At 40.9% G+C, this 18,174-nt stretch overlaps 1 protein-coding gene across 2 annotated transcripts in view; it reads right to left on the reverse strand.

Annotated features, from left to right (window-relative positions):
* tmtc3 (transmembrane O-mannosyltransferase targeting cadherins 3) overlaps window positions 1-18,174 on the reverse strand; it is a 138,134-nt gene that overhangs the window by 68,514 nt on the left and 51,446 nt on the right. For both annotated transcript variants that reach the window (XM_073058857.1, XM_073058858.1), the window contains exons 6-8: window positions 14,140-14,312; window positions 9,426-9,678; window positions 8,131-8,279 (exon numbers count right to left, since the gene is read on the reverse strand). In XM_073058857.1, coding sequence (XP_072914958.1) covers window positions 8,131-8,279; window positions 9,426-9,678; window positions 14,140-14,312 — 575 coding nt within the window. The remainder of the gene's footprint in view (window positions 1-8,130; window positions 8,280-9,425; window positions 9,679-14,139; window positions 14,313-18,174) is intronic.

An 18,174-nucleotide genomic window follows, 5' to 3' on the forward strand; every position in this document is an offset into this window, starting at 1 on the left:
CCCATTTGCCTTCATTTTAGAGACTAAAGATTACCTTTATTTGTCACATGTACATCGAAACATACAGTGTGCAGTAGAAAGCATCCTAACAAGCTACGTTACTGCCTGGTACAGAAACTACAATGCAGAGGACAGGAGGGCTCTGCAACAGGTAGTCAAACCTGCCCAATGCATCACCAGCACCAGCCTCAAGGACCATCAGCACCATCAAGGACTTATTTACAGAAAGGCGCTGGAAAAAGGCCAATAACATCATGAAGGATCACACCCATCCTGCTCATGTTTGTCCCACTCACATCAGGGAGGAGGGTACATAGCATCCACTCCAGGACCACCAGACCCTAAAACAGTTACTTTCCTGAAGCAGTAAAGCTGATCAACACCTCCAGCTAGTAATTCCACCACTACTTTATTATTTCCCGTCAGTCAGCTTATGTACAGCCTAGTATCATTTTATGGACATACAATAAATCTAAGTACATCAGCTATGTATTCATTGTGTATTAATTATTGTGTTCTTTATCTTTTGTGTTATTTTTGTGCTGCAATGGATTTGGAGTATCAATTATTTCATTCTCCTTACACCAGAAATGTAAGGAGACATGCACAGGAAATGACATTAATCAATCAATTAAACTAGTTTGAAATACATCTTTTGGGTCAATGAGAATGTACTAGTGTACATTACTAGTCTCACATTACTAATCCGTACTAACCTGTACGTCTCTGGAATATGGGAGGAAATCTTCACAGAGAGAAAAGTACAAGTTCCTCACAAGCAGCAGTGGGAATCAAACCTCGGTCTCATACAGCTGCCACTGTAAAGCGTTAAGCTAGTCACTATGGTACTGTGCCACACTATATATGGGTATTTGGCCTATATCCCTCGAAACTTTTACAATCTAAGCACCTGCCTGTTAAATGTAGCAATTTCCCTGCCACTTTTTTAAACCTGAGATGAGGAGGACTTTGCACGATTTTTTGAAACTTATAGGAATTTTTTAATGTCTTACACTATCTTACACTATACTTCAGCTACAAAACAACAAATTTAATGATGTATGTTGGTGATAATAAACCTGATTCAGATTCTTTAGCCAGAAGTGGAGAATTTGTTGCCACATAACGCTGTGGAGGCCAGCCGTTTAGACCATAAGAGATAGGAGCAGAATCAGGCCAATCAGCCCATCGAGTCTGCTCCACCATTCCATCATGACCAATTTACTATCCCTCTCAACCCCATTCTCCTGCCTTCACCTATAACCTTTGATGCTCTGATTAATTAAGCAGCTATCAACCTCCACTTTAAAAGTACCCAATGATTTGGCCTCCACAGCTGTCTGTGGCAATGACTTCCATAGACTCACCACCTTTTAGCTGAAGAAATGCCTCCTCTTCTCTGTTTTAAACAGACGTCCCAATAGACTCCCCCACTACAGGAAACATCTTCTCACATATCCATTTTGTGTGTTATTCAAAATTTCCAGCATCAGCACAATCTTGTGTCTTAAATCTACACTGTCTAGTTTTAGACTCCCCTACCTGGTTTTGTGAGGGACAGGTCATACCCCATGAGCCTGACTGAATTCTTTGGCCTACTGAAAGACAAATTGATGAAGGTAGAGCAGTGGCTGTGATGCACTGTTCTATGCCTCTATGTACCATGTGAGGCATGTTGGCGTGGCGGTTAGTGTAGTGCTTTACAGCGTGAGCACTCACCGTTCAGCATTCAAACGTTCCCCTCTCCACCCCCACTACCCATAAGGACTTGTACACTTTTCCAATGGCTTCCTCACATATTCCAAAGGCATACGAGTTTGTGTTAGTTATGGGCATGCTATATTGGCACCGGAAGCATATGTCTCTCCTTAATCTATTTAAAGAGAGTTTGACTATTCAGATTATAGGACACAGAACAGTTCAGTACTTCTGCCCGCAATGTTTTGCAAAACCTGCTAAAATGTAAATCAAAAAACTGCCAAAGAGAATCCCTCCTGGACACAATGTCCATATCACTCCATCTTTCTTTATATTCATGTGCCTATCTAAACATCTCTTAAAAGCCTCTCTACATATTTGCCTCTACCACCATACCAGGCAGCACATTCCAGACATTCACCACTCTGAGTAAAAAAACTTACACCTCAGATCCCCTTTAAAACTACCCCCTCTCACCTTCAATGTACACATTTCTATCCTGGGAAGAAGATACCCACTGTATACTCTATCTATGCCTCTCATAATCTAATAAACCTCTATCAAATCTCCCCTCAGCCTCCTCCACTCTAGAGAAAACAACCCAAGTTTGTCCAGCCTCTCATCATAGCACATGCACTCTAAACCAGGCAGCATCCTGGAAAACCTCTTCTGCACCCTCTCCAAAGCCTCAACATTCTTCCGATAGTGAGGCGGCCAGAACAGTATGCAATACTCCAGATGTGCCCCAACACAACCTTTTGAACTTAATGCGTTGACTAATAAAAGCAAGCATTCCATAAGCCTTTAACCACCCTATCGACCTGTGTAACCACTTTCAAGGAGCTATGAACTTGGACCCCAAGATCATTATGCTCAGAACGTTATTAAGGGTCTTGCTCTTTGGTGTACTGCCTCCTTACATTTGCCTTACCAAGGTGCAACACTTCACATTTATCTGGGTTAGACTCCACCTGCCAATTCTCCGTCCATACCTGCAACTGATCTATTTCGTGCCATATTCTTTGCCAGTCTTCTACACAATCCACAATTCCACCAATCTTGGGATCATTCACAAACTTAACTCATCCATCTACATTTTCATCGAGATCATTTTTATACATCACTAACAGCAGAGGCCCTACAGCACTAATTATAGACATGCAGACCTAACAAGTCCCTTCCACCACTATCTTCTTTCTTCTATGTGCAAGCCAGTTCTGAATCCAAACAGTCAATTCGTCACAGACCCCATGCATCCTAATCTGGATTAGCCTCCCGTGAGGGACTTTGTCAAACGCCTCACTAAAATCCATGTATACATCATCCACCGCCCTACCTTCATTAATCTCTCTCGTCACCTTGTCAAAAAACTCAATCAAGTTCGTAACACACAGCCTGCCCTGCACAAAGCTAAGCTGGCTCTCCCTAATTAGGCCATAGGTTTTCAAATGCTCATATATCCTATCCCTATCCAGCAAATTCCCTACATAAGAACATAAGAAGAAATAGGAGCAGAAGTCAGCCATCTGGCCCGTCATGTCTGCTCTGCCATTCAATAATATCAAGGCTGATCTGGCCATGGACTCATCGCCACCTACCTGCCTTTTCCTGATAACCACTAATTCCCCTACTATGCAAAAATCTATCCAACCTTGTCTTAACATATTTACTGAGGTAGCCTCTACTGGTTCATTGGGCAAAGAATTCCACAGATTCACCACCCCCTGGGAAAAGCAGTTCCTCCTCATCACCATCCTAAATCTACTCTCCCAAACCGAGGCTATGTATCCTAGTTCTAGTCTCACCTACCAGTGGAAACCATTTTTCTGCCTTTATCTTATCTATCCCTTTCATAATTTTTTTTGAAATTTATTTTTTATTGGTTCATCATCAAACACTTCCATAAGATGTATTTCAGATATTGCACATATATATCATATAGTCATATAAGCAACAAATCTCCACATAATATTTGCCTGAGGTATACACTTACAGAAAAGAGAGGAAAGAAAGAACAAGCGAAAGGAGAAAACTATGTACAAGTAGGGAGTGATCTTTTTTTTACAACATATTCATTGATTTGTGAGAATAAAATCAGGCCTATGAGGTGTTATGTAGTTAAACCATTTTCCCCAGTATGAATCAAATTATTCCAACTTATGATTAACAGATGCTGTTACCTTCTCCATTTTGTAAATGTCCATTGTAATTTCCATCCATGCATTTAAGGTTGGGCTTTCCTGTGATAACCACTTCCCAGTAAGAGTCTTTTTACCAGCCACTGACAGTATATTCATTAAATAGTTATCTCTTTTCAACCATTCTTGAGGTACCGTAGATTCCGGACTACAGAGCGCACCTGATTTTAAGCCGCTGGCACTAATTTTAGAAGGCCGCACCGGATTTTAGGCCGCACCGGATTTTCGGCCGCAGGTGTCCCACGTTGTAATATGAGATATTTACACAGAAAGATATTACACGTGAGGATTTTTTTAACTTTTAATTAAATCCATATGGTAACAAAAACAAATACATATTGCAAATGCTTTTTTTCGAACCGTGCCCGTACGCGGCTACTTTTAAATATACGTTGCGTATACTTCTTTACTGAACAACATTCCAATATCTCCTAACGACTGGTAAAAAATATATATACTGCAGCCTACCAGGAAAAGTTATTGATACCTTTAACTTAAAAGCAGAGTTCGCTCGGATCCAAAGCCGCTCGCGTAATCCGCTCCCCCCTCCTTTCCGTTTCATCGCAAACGGCATTTAAAAGCAGATTTCGCTCGGATCCAAAGCCGCTCGCGTAATCCGCTCCCCCCTCCTTTCCGTTTCATCGCAAACGGCATTTAAAAGCAGATTTCGCTCGGATCCAAAGCCGCTCGCGTAATCCGCTCCCCCCTCCTTTCCGTTTCATCGCAAACGGCATTTTCCCACAAGACACCGCGAAACCGGGTGTGTCGTCATAGCATCCCGCGATGTAGTACAGAAAACAAATATAGTTTAAACTAAGTAGGGTAGGTAGCACAATGCTTCGAGTGTTTTCCATGTTGATGAGGGTGAGTACAAATGACTGATATACAATAATTTAATTGTGAAAGTGCGCTTGATTTATCGTACAATTTCATTGGACCTCTGTGAACTACTCATCAATTTTATTGGTCTACTGTTACGAGGCAAAATGTTTACGAGGCGGCATGAAAAAAACCTTGCATTAGCCGCTTCGGATTATTGGCCGCAAAGTTCAAAGCTGTTCAAAATGTGGGAAAAAAGTAGCGGCTTAAAATCCGGAATCTACGGTATATACCCAAAATATATGGTCTTACTTTCACATTTAAAGATGCCTTGTAGGACACTGTGTATCCCACTCTAATAGTCTTTGATAATGGGGCATTCCCAGAAAATATGATAATGGTTTGCATTTTGATTTCCACAATTTCTCCAGCAAACAGGGAGGTTTCTGAGAGGGTGTAATAAAATATCTTATTAAGTTTTTCCATCCAAACTCCCTCCATTTCTGTGAACTGATACACTTCCATTGATACCTCCATATTATTGTCCATTCTTCCTCAGATAATTATCCCTCCTTCCTTCTCCCATTTTGTTTTAATGTATGAAGTCAAATGTGTCTTAAGATTTGACAAACACTCATACACGCTTGAAATGATTCTACTACCGTTATCTGAATTATATGCTTTTCTAAATGGCTCTATCAAACATGTACTTGCCTTGGTTACATTTTTAACCATCCTATTAACATACTGTCGCATCTGTAAATACTGATAAAGTCTTGTTTTTCTAATAAGTATTTCTCTTTAAGCATTTCAAAACTGAACAGTGTTCCTTCTTTCATTATATTGCAAAAAACTGTTGTTCCTTTAGCTATCCAGTCCTTAAATCTAGCATCCAGTTTATTCGGCGTAAATTCCGAGTCATATGCACACCATTTAAGAATTGCAATATCCCCCTCTAGTTTATATTCTTTTATAATAGTTTTCCATACTTTAAGAGTCCATTTCACCCATGGGTTATGAATAGTATTTATGTACCCTTGTAGGTTGTTATTAGCCAAAATTGCCTGTATGGGGATGGGAAGTACACACTCCTCAATGTTTTTCCATTGAGCGAAATATGATGGGTTGTACCAACTCATCACAGCCTCTCAACTGTGCTGCAAAATAATAATCTCTAAGAGAAGGTAGACCCCATCCCGCCCCCCCCCTTTTCCTTGGCTAATTGCAAAGTTTTGGGACGAACTCTGGGCCTTTTACCTTGCCAAATATATCTTGATAACATCTTGTTCCATTCATTGAATTGATTTTGATTAATATCTATTGGCAGGGTTTGAAAGAGATATAATAGTCTGGGCGGTATATTCAGTTTAATAGATTCAATCCTTGAACTGAGACTAAAAAAAGGAATTAGGTTCCATCTTGTTATATCTTAATTTTTTTATATATAGACTGATAATTGCATTCTGATAATTTTGCCAAATCTTTTGGCATAATGATGCCCAAATATTTGAAAGACTCTGTTTGTCATGCCCAGGGATATCTACTTTCAATTTCTCTTGGTGGGCTATAGTTATATGAAAGTAATTGGGTTTTATCTATGTCAATCTTGTATCCTGATAATTGACCATATTGTTCAAAGGATTGCATCAATTTAGGTAAAGAGTATGTTGGTTGCCCTAGATAGATCAAAATGTCATCCGTGTAACAAGCCAATTTATGCTCTGTCCCTTTAATAGTAATTCCCCTGATATCTTTATTTTGTCTGATGTATTGAGCTAATGGTTCCAAATATAATGCGAAGAGTAGTGGTGACCATGCACAACCCTGTCTCGTGCCCCTTTCTAGGGTAAGACTATTTGATAAATATCCACTGATTTTAATCCTAGCAGTAGAGTTGTCATATAGTGCCTGTATAGTTTTAATAATTGTGTTATGGAAACCAAAACTATGTAAAACTCTGTAAAGAAAATTCCAATTAACCAAATCAAATGTCCCTTTCATAATTTTATATGCTTCTGCAAGATCTCCTTTCCTCTCCTCTCCTACAACTGATGTGAGACTCATCAGTCTATAGTAACTAGGATTTTCCCTTAATTCCCTTTTTAAATAAGAGGTACAACATTAGGCAGTCCCCAGACCTCCGGAACCTTGTCTGTGCCTAGAGAGGACATAAATATACTGGTCAAGGCCCCAGCAATCTCATCTCTTGCCTCCCTCAATAACTTGAGGTAAATCCCATCAGGCTCTGGAGACATCCATCTTTAAATTTTTTAGGAGACCCAACACTTCTTCCTCCTTGACCTCCAAATGCCCTAACATATTTATCATTTGTACACTCAGCACTAATCTCCTGGTCCTCTGTGTCCTTTTCCTTGGTAAATACTGAAGTAAAATACTCATTAAGGACCTCACTCACATTTTGTGCATCCAAGCAAATGTTCCTCTCTTTATCCTTGAGTGATCCTACCCTCTCCCTGGTTATCCTCTTGCTTTTGAATCTAGGCCACTGATGATTTTATCAGGCACACACACACATACGTGAGCATGGAGATGAAGAGGGAAAAGATCACACAGGTTAGGGGTACACACATGGACAGACATATGCACATGAACTCACTTATGAATTACAAGAATTATGACAATGAGTTTTGCAACACTTCTAGCACTGCTGCTGTGCTGGAAGCTAATAATCAATACAGAGCAATCTGTGGACTCAAGTTTAATTTTCTGGCAGTACAGATCCATAACCCCTTGAAAGTGGCTTCACAGGTAGATAGAGTTGTAATGAGAGCCCTTGGCACATTAGCTTTCAGAAATCTAATTATTAATTACAGGAGTTGGGATGTTATGTTGAAATTGTATATGATATTGGTGAGGCCATATTTGGAGTATTGTGTGCAGTTCTGGTCACAATCCTACAGGAAAGGTAGCAATAAGCTTGAAAGAATACAGAGAAAATTTACAAAGATGTGCCAGAACTTGAAGACTTTTTCCCCTGGAGTATAGGAGAATGAGTGGAAACTTGAAAGAGGTATAAAAAAAATTACAAGAGATATAGATAGGGTAAATGCAAGCAACCTTTTTCCACCAAGGTTGGGTGAGACTAGAACTAGAGGTCATAGGTTAAGGGTGAAAAATGAAATATTTATGAGAAATCTGAGGGGAACTTCTTCACTCAGAGGGTGGTGAGAAGGTGGTACACGCTGCCAATGAAGTGGTGGATATGGGCTTGATTGCAAAATTTAAGAGGTTTGGATAAGTACATGGATGGGAGGGGTACGCAGGACTATGATCCATGTGTGGGCCAGGCAGAATAATAGTTTGGCACACACTAAATGGGCCAAAGGGCCTGTTTCTGTGCTGTAGTGCTCTATGACTCCATGAATTTAAGGATGAAACATGACTTCAACAATACCGTGTTCCTGCTATCTTCTTCCATCCATGGGCAACCAACAAACAGAACCCCATGCTTGGTACGTACAGCACACGCTCTGCCACCACAAAGCCAACAGGGAAGAACAGGTTCGATGCCGGAATAAATGGCAAGGCTATGAATGAAAGTGCCTGGAAGAAAAGAGCACCATTGGAGCCATGTGAAACATTCCCAAAAATGGAGATTTTAATGAATCTAACACACAAAAAAATTAAATAGACCATAGTAAATAACATTGCTTTACGTACTTTACAGAGAACAACGTGAGGGAATGGATATTGTGTAAAAAAGAAAGATTTGAAGAAAATGGGAAGATGATGCATCTTTTCCTGAGCATTGTTTAGAATGCAGAAAAGGAATTGGAATAGGTAGAGAGATGTAGAACAGATTTCAAGCTAGTAAGTCTTTGTCCTGCATTTCACTGTTGTAACCTTCAACCCCAGGGAGTCACTACACAGTTAGTGGCAGTTTGATTTTAGACTGGAGTGTAATTCAACAGCAATTGCACAGACTCACTTCAAGAAGATAATTTAGGAAAATTCTTGCCTTCAGCTGCTTAATGCTCAATTGAATCAGTTATTTCGTACTTAAGTTGAAGTTTCCAAGAATCAATTTGGATGCTTCAACAGTAGTGTGAATTTGTAACACTCTGGTTTTACACTTGAGCTCAAAAATCTCTGCCAATGCCTTAATGTGTTACTAACTCAGCAAAGCCTTTGGTGCCGTCTCGGGGGTGGGGCAGTATGGTAGTGCATCGTTTCGCACAACACTTTACAGTGCCAGCTGTAAGATTGAGGTTCAATTCCCTCTGCTGTCCGTGAGGAGTTCATATGTTCTCTCCATGACCACATTGGTTTCCTTCGAGTTTCCTCCCACATTCCAAAGACACATGAATTAGGGTTAGTGAGTTGTGGCCATACTACACTGGCGCTGGAAGCATAACACATTTGTGGGCTGCCCTCAACAGAATACTCACTGATTTGATTTGTGGCAAATGACACATTTCACTGTATGCTTCGATGTACTGTACATGTGACAAATAAAGGTAATTTTTAAATCTTAAACACAAGAGATTCTGCAGATGCTGGAAATCCACAGTTACACACACAAGATACTGGAGGAACTCAACAAACCAGGCAGTACTTATGGAGAGGAATAAAGAGTCAATGTTTCAGACCAAGACCCTTCATCAGGAACTGCTCTCTGACCTATTGAGCTCCACCACCATTTTGTGTGCGATAATCTTTAAATATTTTTTCTTTAATCTGAAATCTTACCATTAATACAACTTGAGATGATTCACCAGGATAAAGAAGACTATAATAGATCAACAAGGCCACGAAAACATAGAAGACAACAGTGGCAAGGTTTCGAATGTCCAAGATTGACTCCACAAGTGGGACAGTGCCCATTGTCCAGTCACAGCACAGTTCGGATGGATTCAGAAGCAGCCAGCCATTCAAGGGCAAGAGGTAGTTGAAAGTGAGCTGCCTCGCAGGACTCGGACTGACGGCAGCTGGATTGTCAAACCTGCAACAGGAAATCCAAACATCAGACTGTAAAAACAAATCAATTTTTATAAAATAAAATCTGTATTTATATAGTGCCTTACCTGTAGCAAAATATCATATGGTATTTCAGAGGAATGTTTTCCGACAATATTTTACACATTCTTTTAAATGAAGGTGACTAAGAGCCTGGACAATGAACAAGATCTTAATTGATTCCACACATATGAACCCACTTTCACAGAATTGTACAACTCATGTTCTTAATATTATTTAATATATTTATTGCACATTTGTTGGTTGTAAGTATAACAGAACAGTATAGCACAGAAACAAGCCCTTCAGCCATAATGCTGTGCTTATCCGATTAAATTAGTAATCAAATGACTAACTGCGTATACAATGTCCATATCCCTCTAACTTCCTCACATTCATGTGACTATCTTAATATCTCTTAAAAGTCCCTGATGCTGTAAATCTGCCTCTACCACCACCCCAGGCAGCATATTTCAGGCATCCACCACCCTCTGTGTAAAAATCTTGCCCCTTACATGTCCTTTGAACTTACCCCATCTAACCTTAAAAGCATGCCCTCTGGTATTAAACATTTTAACCTGGGAGAAAAAGATACTTTGGATGTAGTTTTTCATTAATTCTATACTTTTCTTTTGTCTTTCTGTGATGCTGCAAGAAAATTAAGATAGTATATAGTGACATATACGTAGAGTGATAGAACACCACAGAACAGAATCTGCCTAGTCCCATCAAGCTGTACCCAGACCACAGCCCTCCATAACCCCCCCCTCAAAACTCCTCTTAATATCTTAATATATAGGCTGAGGGTAGCAGACACCAACAGAATCAACAAACTCATTCGTAAGGCCAGTGATGCTGTGGGGGTGGAACTGGACTCTCTGACAGTGGTGTCTGAAAAGAGGATGCTGTCCAAGTTGCATGCCATCTTGGACAATGACTCCCACCCACTCCATAATGTACTGGTTAGGCACAGGAGTACATTCAGCCAGAGACTCATTCCACTGAGATGTAACACTGAACGTCATAGGAAGCCATTCCTGCCTGTGGCCATCAAACTTTACAACTCCTCCTTCGGAGTGTCAGACACCCTGAGCCAATAGGCTGGTCCTGGACTTATTTTTTCCACTTGGCATGATTAACTTATTATTATTTAATTATTTATGGATTTATATTGCAATATTTTTTCACTATTCTTGGTGGTGCGGCTGTAATGAAACCCGATTTCCCTCGGGATCAATAAAGTATTTCTGTCTGTCTGTAAATGTTGTAATTAATCTCATATACACCACTTCTGCTGGCAGCTTGTTCCACACTCTCACCACCCTCTGAATGAAGAAGTTCCTCTCATATTCCCCTTAAATAGTTCATCTTTCACCCTTAATCCATGAGCTCTAATTCTGGTCTCACCTAGCCTCAGTGGAAAAAGCCTGCTTGCACTTACCCTATCTATACCCCTCATAACTTTGTAAACGTCTATCAAGCATCCCCTCAATCTTCTATGTTCTAAGGAATAAAGTCCTAACCTATTCAAACTTTCCCCCTAACTCAGGTCCTCAAGTCCTGGCAACATCCTGGTAAATTTTCTCTGCATTCTTTCAATCTTACTTGATAATAAGTAACATATTTTGATAATAAATTTACTTTGAACTTTGAAGAAAAATTAAGAGACTCAGAAACTTTGAACAGACACTTTCAAGCCTTCAAACCTATTCAGCCCTTCAAACCTATTCCATTCTTTAGTAACACAAAATGCTGGCAGAACTCAGCAGGCCAGACAGCATCTATGGGAGGAGGTAGTGACAACGTTTCCAGCCGAAGCCCTTCATCAGGAGTGAAGTAACATGGAATGGTGGAGAGGGGATAAGAAGTGGGGGGAGGGATGAAGTAGAGAGTTGGGAAGTGATAGGCTGGAGGGAAATGGGCTGGGGGAAGGTGGAGAATTATGGGAAATAAAAGAGAAAGAAAGGTAGGGCTGGGAGGAGATTATAGTGAGGGGGGGAAAAAGAGAAAGAGAACTAGACTAAAATAATAGATAGGGATGGGGGTAAGGGGGGCAGGGCTATCAACGGAGGTCTGTGCATGGATGTAAAGGACTAAAAGACATTTTTAATAAATACTGATCCAATTACATTCATACCCTGTCCAACCTTTTCTCCAAGCAGAGTTATTTGCCTGCAAAAATGAATTGTTTCCATTGAGTTTTAACCACCCCATTTTTAAGAAATTTAAATGTTAACTCTGCAGCCCCACCTACTGGCCAAGCAAGGTTAGCCAACAAATATTAAATCCAAAACACAAGAGATTCTGCGGATCTCTCAAATTACTGTTAAATGTATCAGAGTTAGTCTCAACTATTTAGTCCCCCTCATAGATGCTGCCAGACTTGCTAAGTTCATGCAGTATCTTGTAAATATTAAATCCAAATGCTTTTCTAACCTCTAATTTGAAACTTTGCACTATAAAAGGCCGGCAGGTGGCATAGTAACATCAGCGCTGGACTTCGGGGTGAGAGGTCCCGAGTTCGAATCCGGCCAGCTCCCTTGCATGCTCTCCATCTGTGCCTGGGTTGAGTGTCAAGCTAACAACTCGACCTCGTAAAAAAAACCTGGAGAGGGATGGGTTCCGCCAGGTTTCAGATGCCCAAGACACACCGTATGATGAGCATAAAGCTTGTCATGACGGTGCCCCGACGACTCCACCAGGAGTTAAGGGCACACACACACACAAGTAAAAATGGGGTATACCTTTCGTATGTACAGTCTAGGAGTGGGAGTTCACACTGTAGCTCAAATAACCCCTCAAGCCTATTCTGCCATTTAGTAAGATCACGGCCGAGCCGATTATAACCATTTTCCCCTTTCACCCCATTTGCTCATCAGGAAGTGACACATGTATTGCTTCCTCCAGTTGCTCATTCCACATGCCCACCATCTTGTGTGAAAACATTTGCTCCTGGAGCCCCCTTTAAACCTTTCTCCTCTCACCTTAAATCAATGACCCCTACCCTGGGAAAGAGCATGAACCTTCACCTCATCATCTCTCATGATTTTATATACCTCTATAAAGGTCACCTCATCTTCCTGTGCTCCAGCTGTTGGTATTGGTGTCACACTGTCGTGTTATCTGTGTCACATGCACCAAGGTATAATGAAAAGCTCATCTTGCATACTGTTGATACAGATCAAATCTTTACACAGTTCACAGAGGTAAAACAACAACAGAATGCAGAATAAAGTGTAACAGTTGCAGAGAAACTGTAGTGTCATAGTGGTTAGCGCAATGCTTTACAGTGCCAGTGACCTGGGTTCATTTCCCACCACTGTTTGTAGGAGTTTCTAAGTTCTCCCTGTGGGTTTCCGCCCACAATCCAAGACAAGCCAGTTGGCAAATTAATTTGTCATTGTAAATTGTCCTGTGATCCGTCTAGGGTCAAATCAGGGGCTGCTGGGTGGCATGGCTCAAAGGGCTGAAAGGACCTACTCTATGCTGTATCTCAATAAATAAATCAAACAACGAAGTGCAATAGAAAGAAAATGATATAACAAGGTAGATTGCGAAGTTAAGATCTATTGTGTTGTTAAAGAGGTCTGTTCAAGAGCCTGATAAAAGCAAGACAGAAACTGTCCTTGAGTCTGGTGGTATGTACTTTCAGGCTTTTGAATCTTCTGCCCAAAAGGTCTGGTGTAGGTCCCCGGCCAATCCAGTCTTTACTGCAGATTGTCCAAACTTCTGGTGCCAATTTAACCTGCCCACAACTTCCAACTATAACTCATATGTCTTATCTGGAATGTGCAAGGAAACCAGAGCACCAGGACGAATTCCACACGGTCATGTACAAACTCTTTGTAGACAGTGGTGGGAATCAAAGCCCAGTATTACGGCAGGTGCTGTAAAACATTGCATGAACCACTACTCTATCATCGCTGGTTTTAGATTCTAGATTCTGATAAACTTAATTTTAGAATCCAAGATAATAGTTACAAAATTATATTGACAGGTATTCAGAAAGTTTTATTCCCCTCTGTCATCAGGTTTTGGAACAGTCAATAAAACCATGAACACTACCTCATTATTCCTTTTACTTGCAATGTTTGGTTATTTTGTAATTTATACTACTTTTATAACTTTGCCGAGTACTGCTGCCAGAATATACATCATATAAGACAGTGATAATAACCTGATTCTGAGGAATTGAACCTGAGCCTCTGGATCTCAGTATGGACCTTTGGATTGCTTACCCAGTGACTTTAATGATAATCTTTGCAAGTATGCTTATGTTCTCTTCAGACAAGGAAGTATCCCAGTAATTATTTAGGTTAGATTTCTTACCAACTACCTTATCAGTGGGCCCATGTTTTTAAACTGCTTTCTCACCATCTTTCTCCATCAGCCACTCCACCCACCAATGTCCATCTCTCTCAATCGTGCTCAAGACAAAACACCTTACCTGGTAAAAACTGGGAGCTGGGACTGAATGACCTGGACACGGACAATGACCAGAAGAAGTGTGCTGAGCATCAGAAAAATAAGCTTGATGAGAGTTTGGAGCACCCACGGTGGTAGATGGCCTTTTCCTTGGACCAGATGGACCACGATCTCTCTCAGAACTTGCAGAGTGAACTGAAAAAGATCACAGATTAAAGCACAATCTTTAACATTGCAAGAGCACTTAATGGGGAAAAAAATCAACTCCTCTGGTGGCCCCCTAGTGCCCCGACACAATTAATTCCAGCAAGTTGTGGAACATGAAGCTTTGGGTCTAGATGTTGTAAGGAGAAAGTTAAAATTTGATTCCTCCTTGCTACATGCCAAAATAAAACGGACCACGTGAATTTTCTCTGGTTTCTTCAGTTACCTCCTTTTTCCAAAGACACATGGGTGAGGGTTAGTGACATGCCGGCATTCTATGTTGGCACTGGAAGCGAGGCAACACTTGAGGGCTACCTAGCACAACCTTTGCTGATTTGAAATGATGCAAAATGACACATTTTACTGTATATTTTGATGTACTTGTGACAAATGAAGCTACAGTACTGTGCTCATATATATAGCTAGCATGCCTAAGCCTTTTGCACAGTACTGTAATAACTTTATGTATTGCACTGTACTGCTGCTGCAAAACAAAAAAATCATGACACATGTGAGTGATGATAACCATAATTCTGATATGGGTCTCTATTGTGGGCTGAGAGTGGAAAGGGGGCAGGCAGAGGCAAATCATGGTTGGGAAAAGGCAAAGGGAGAGGGGAGGGAGCAGGAAGCACCAGAGAGACATTCTGCAATGATCGATAAACCAATTGTTCGGAATCATTTGACTTGCCTGGTGTCTCAGGGCTGGGCGTGTCTGCACCCACACCACCCCCTGCTCCTGGCACTCCTCTGCCATCTGTCCCACACCCCTGCCATACAGAGTTCCACCCGTGCCATTCCTAACATCCTTTGCCCACCAGATGTACAAACTCACTTTCCGCTCTATGTTAACAAATACAGCACTGTGCAAAAGTCTTAGGCACTATAGTTACCATATGTGCCCAAGACTTTTACAAACTGTATATTAAAAAAATGGAAATTTGAAAGATTAAATTGTATCAGCCTGGAATATGGAGATCATCTGGAAATGTGCATAAATGCGCATCCTTGAAATTAGATAGCAGTGAAGAATGTTTTCTTCCTTACAGAATTATTTGTCTAGGTCAAAGTTCGCGAGAGAGAGAAGATGATGCAACTGATACCACTAAAGAATGGAAAGGTACTGGTATAAAAGTTATGCTAGAGTACTGAAGAGATTTTGAAGGGCATAAAAAGGACCACTTTCTTTGTGTGAATGGGAATTTTCTCTTAGACTGGGTCATGATTAGTGTTAAGAGTTAGAAGGGGCAGAGAGGGGTCAGATAGGGGCAGAGAGGAGGCTGTGTGAAACGTTGCTGGATCCATGGTTCCCTCCAGCATTGTACAGGTCACTCATTAAGCAGATGATCCCCCTGGATTGACCACAACCGAAAACAGCTGTGAAGTAAAATAAGCTGTCCAGAGAGATGTAGACGCAACAGTCAGGAACTCTCCCCAGTCCAAGTCAGGGTTTCTTTGTCCACTGAAGGCAGTGTCAGAAGATCTGACCACACTCCAGGTTTGGAATAGTTTATTTAACACTTTCTGAGATCAAATAAACCCTTCTCTGACGGATGGTGGGAAAGGATGTGTCTGTTTATCACGTGTGAACTGGCCTTCCCATGAGTGCCAGGAGTTAGAACTTTGAGTACATGGAGAGAGTTGCTCTCTTTGGAGAAAATATTTGATTTATGTATTCAAAATAATGAAATATTTAAAAGTGGAAATAAGGAGAAATTGCTTCCTGTGAGAGAAAGGTTAATAAGCAACGGTCAAATTCCAGGTGATTGGATAAAAAATTAGAAGCAACAAGAGGAAAAGCTTTTTCACACTGAATTATCGGGATCAATTTTTCATTATGACAGTGACCCCTGAACAATCCCACCGCCTAGCTGAAAAATGGGCGAGACCCAGCTGACGTCCAGTCATCCTCCCAATCTCCTGACTGTTCTTTCACTGATTACCTTCAATTTGGATTCTTTGATTACCATCCTATCTGCCAATGGAAATACTTCCCTACAATCAACAATCTGCTGGAGGAACTCAGTGGGTTGAGCAGCATCTATGAGGAAAAAGGAAATGCTAACATTTTGGGTCAATCCCCTGTATCAGGACTGAAGGAGAAGGAAGATAGCCAGTATAAAGAGAAGAGGGGAGTGGTGAGACAGGAGCCCAGGGTGATAAACAGTACCACAAAAGCTATCAGAAATAGAATCTGAAAAAAGTTTGGATCTGATCAACATTCACCCGGGAGATTACTTAATGCAACACACACAAAATGCTGGAGGAACTCAGCAGGTCTTGCAGCATCTACGGTAATGAATAAACAGTTGACATTTCAGGCCAAGACTCTTTATCAGGGGGAAGAAGGAGGTGGTGGGGGGAAGAAGGAGGTGGTGGGGGGGAGAAGGTGGAAGAGTACAAGCTAGAAGGTGATGGGTGAATCCAGCTGGGTGGGAGGGGGGGTGACCAAGTTAGAAGCTGGGAGGTGATGGGTGGAAAAGGTCAAGTGCTAGAGAAGTAGGAATCTGACAGGAGATAAGAGTTGACCATGGGAGAAAGAGAAGGAAGAGGGGTACCAAGGGAAGGTTATAGGCAGGTGAGAAAAGAATAGGCCTGAGTACCTGAAGAAGAGTTAATGAAGAAAGATTACCAAAGTTAGAGAAATCAATGTTTATGCCATCAGGTTGGAGGCTACTGAGACAGAATACAAGGTATTGCTCCTCCAACTTGAAAGTAGCGTCACTGTGGTAATGGTGGACTAGTATGTCAGAATAGGAAAGGGGATTGGAATTGAAATGGTTGGCCACTGAGAAACCCTGCATTTTGTGGGTGGAACGAAGGTGCTCTAAAAGCAGTCCCCAAACCACATCAGGTCTCACCAATGTAGAGGAGGCCACATCAGGAGCACTGAACACAGATGACCCCAACAAATTCACAGGTGAAGTGTTCCCTTACTTGGAAGGACTGTTTGGGGCCATTATTACTATTGGTTTTTTTTCAGCTCAAGTAGGTAAAACCTGAACTACGGGCATAGGCAAGCACTCTCATTTGTCAATTGCTAGGAATTTCCGGACTATTCTGATGTTTAGTATTGCGGTTTTCTGAAGATTTACATAGATATTACTGCACAGCCCTAATTGTTTAATGCTATTATGTAGTGCCTTTGGGATGACACTAGTTGTAGATATTGCTATTGGAACAATGTATAGCCTGTTCATGTTCCATAGTCTTTCAATTTCCTTTTTAAATTTAGCATATTTCTGTATATTTAAATATTTAGCATATTTAACTTATTGATTTATGTATATTATGTGTGTTTGTAATGGCTATATCTATTAAATAAGTTTTTCTTGCTTGTTTATCCTGTAATATTATATCCAGACAGTTATTATGGATTGTCCTATCTGTAATAACTGATCAGTCAAAATATAATTTGTGGTATTCTGACTCTAAATCAGACTTGTATTTATAGTAAATTATTAATATTATTTAATTGTTTACCAAGTCAGATTTCAGCATCTGCAGTGTTGTGTCTCCAGTCCACTATCGAGCACCTTCTCTCTGACAACCGCGAAGGGCTAGCTGGTGCTCCTGGTAGCCATCTATTTCAATTTGACTCCAATCTGATGGCATGAACCTTGACTTCTCCAACTTCCAGTAATTACTCCCCTTCCCTCCTCCTCCATTTTTTCATTCTCTATTTTGGTTACCCTCTCACCCCTTCTCTTCATCTGCTCAACACATTGCTCTGGTTCCCCTTCTCCTTTCTTCCATGGTCCATTGTCTTCTTGTAGTAGATTTCTTCTTCAGTCTTTACCTTTTCCACCCTTCACCTCCCAGATTCTTACTTCCTCTCCCTCCCCCACCCACC

The sequence above is a fragment of the Hemitrygon akajei genome, chromosome 10 (genome assembly GCF_048418815.1).
Source record: "Hemitrygon akajei chromosome 10, sHemAka1.3, whole genome shotgun sequence".
NCBI lineage: Eukaryota > Metazoa > Chordata > Chondrichthyes > Myliobatiformes > Dasyatidae > Hemitrygon > Hemitrygon akajei.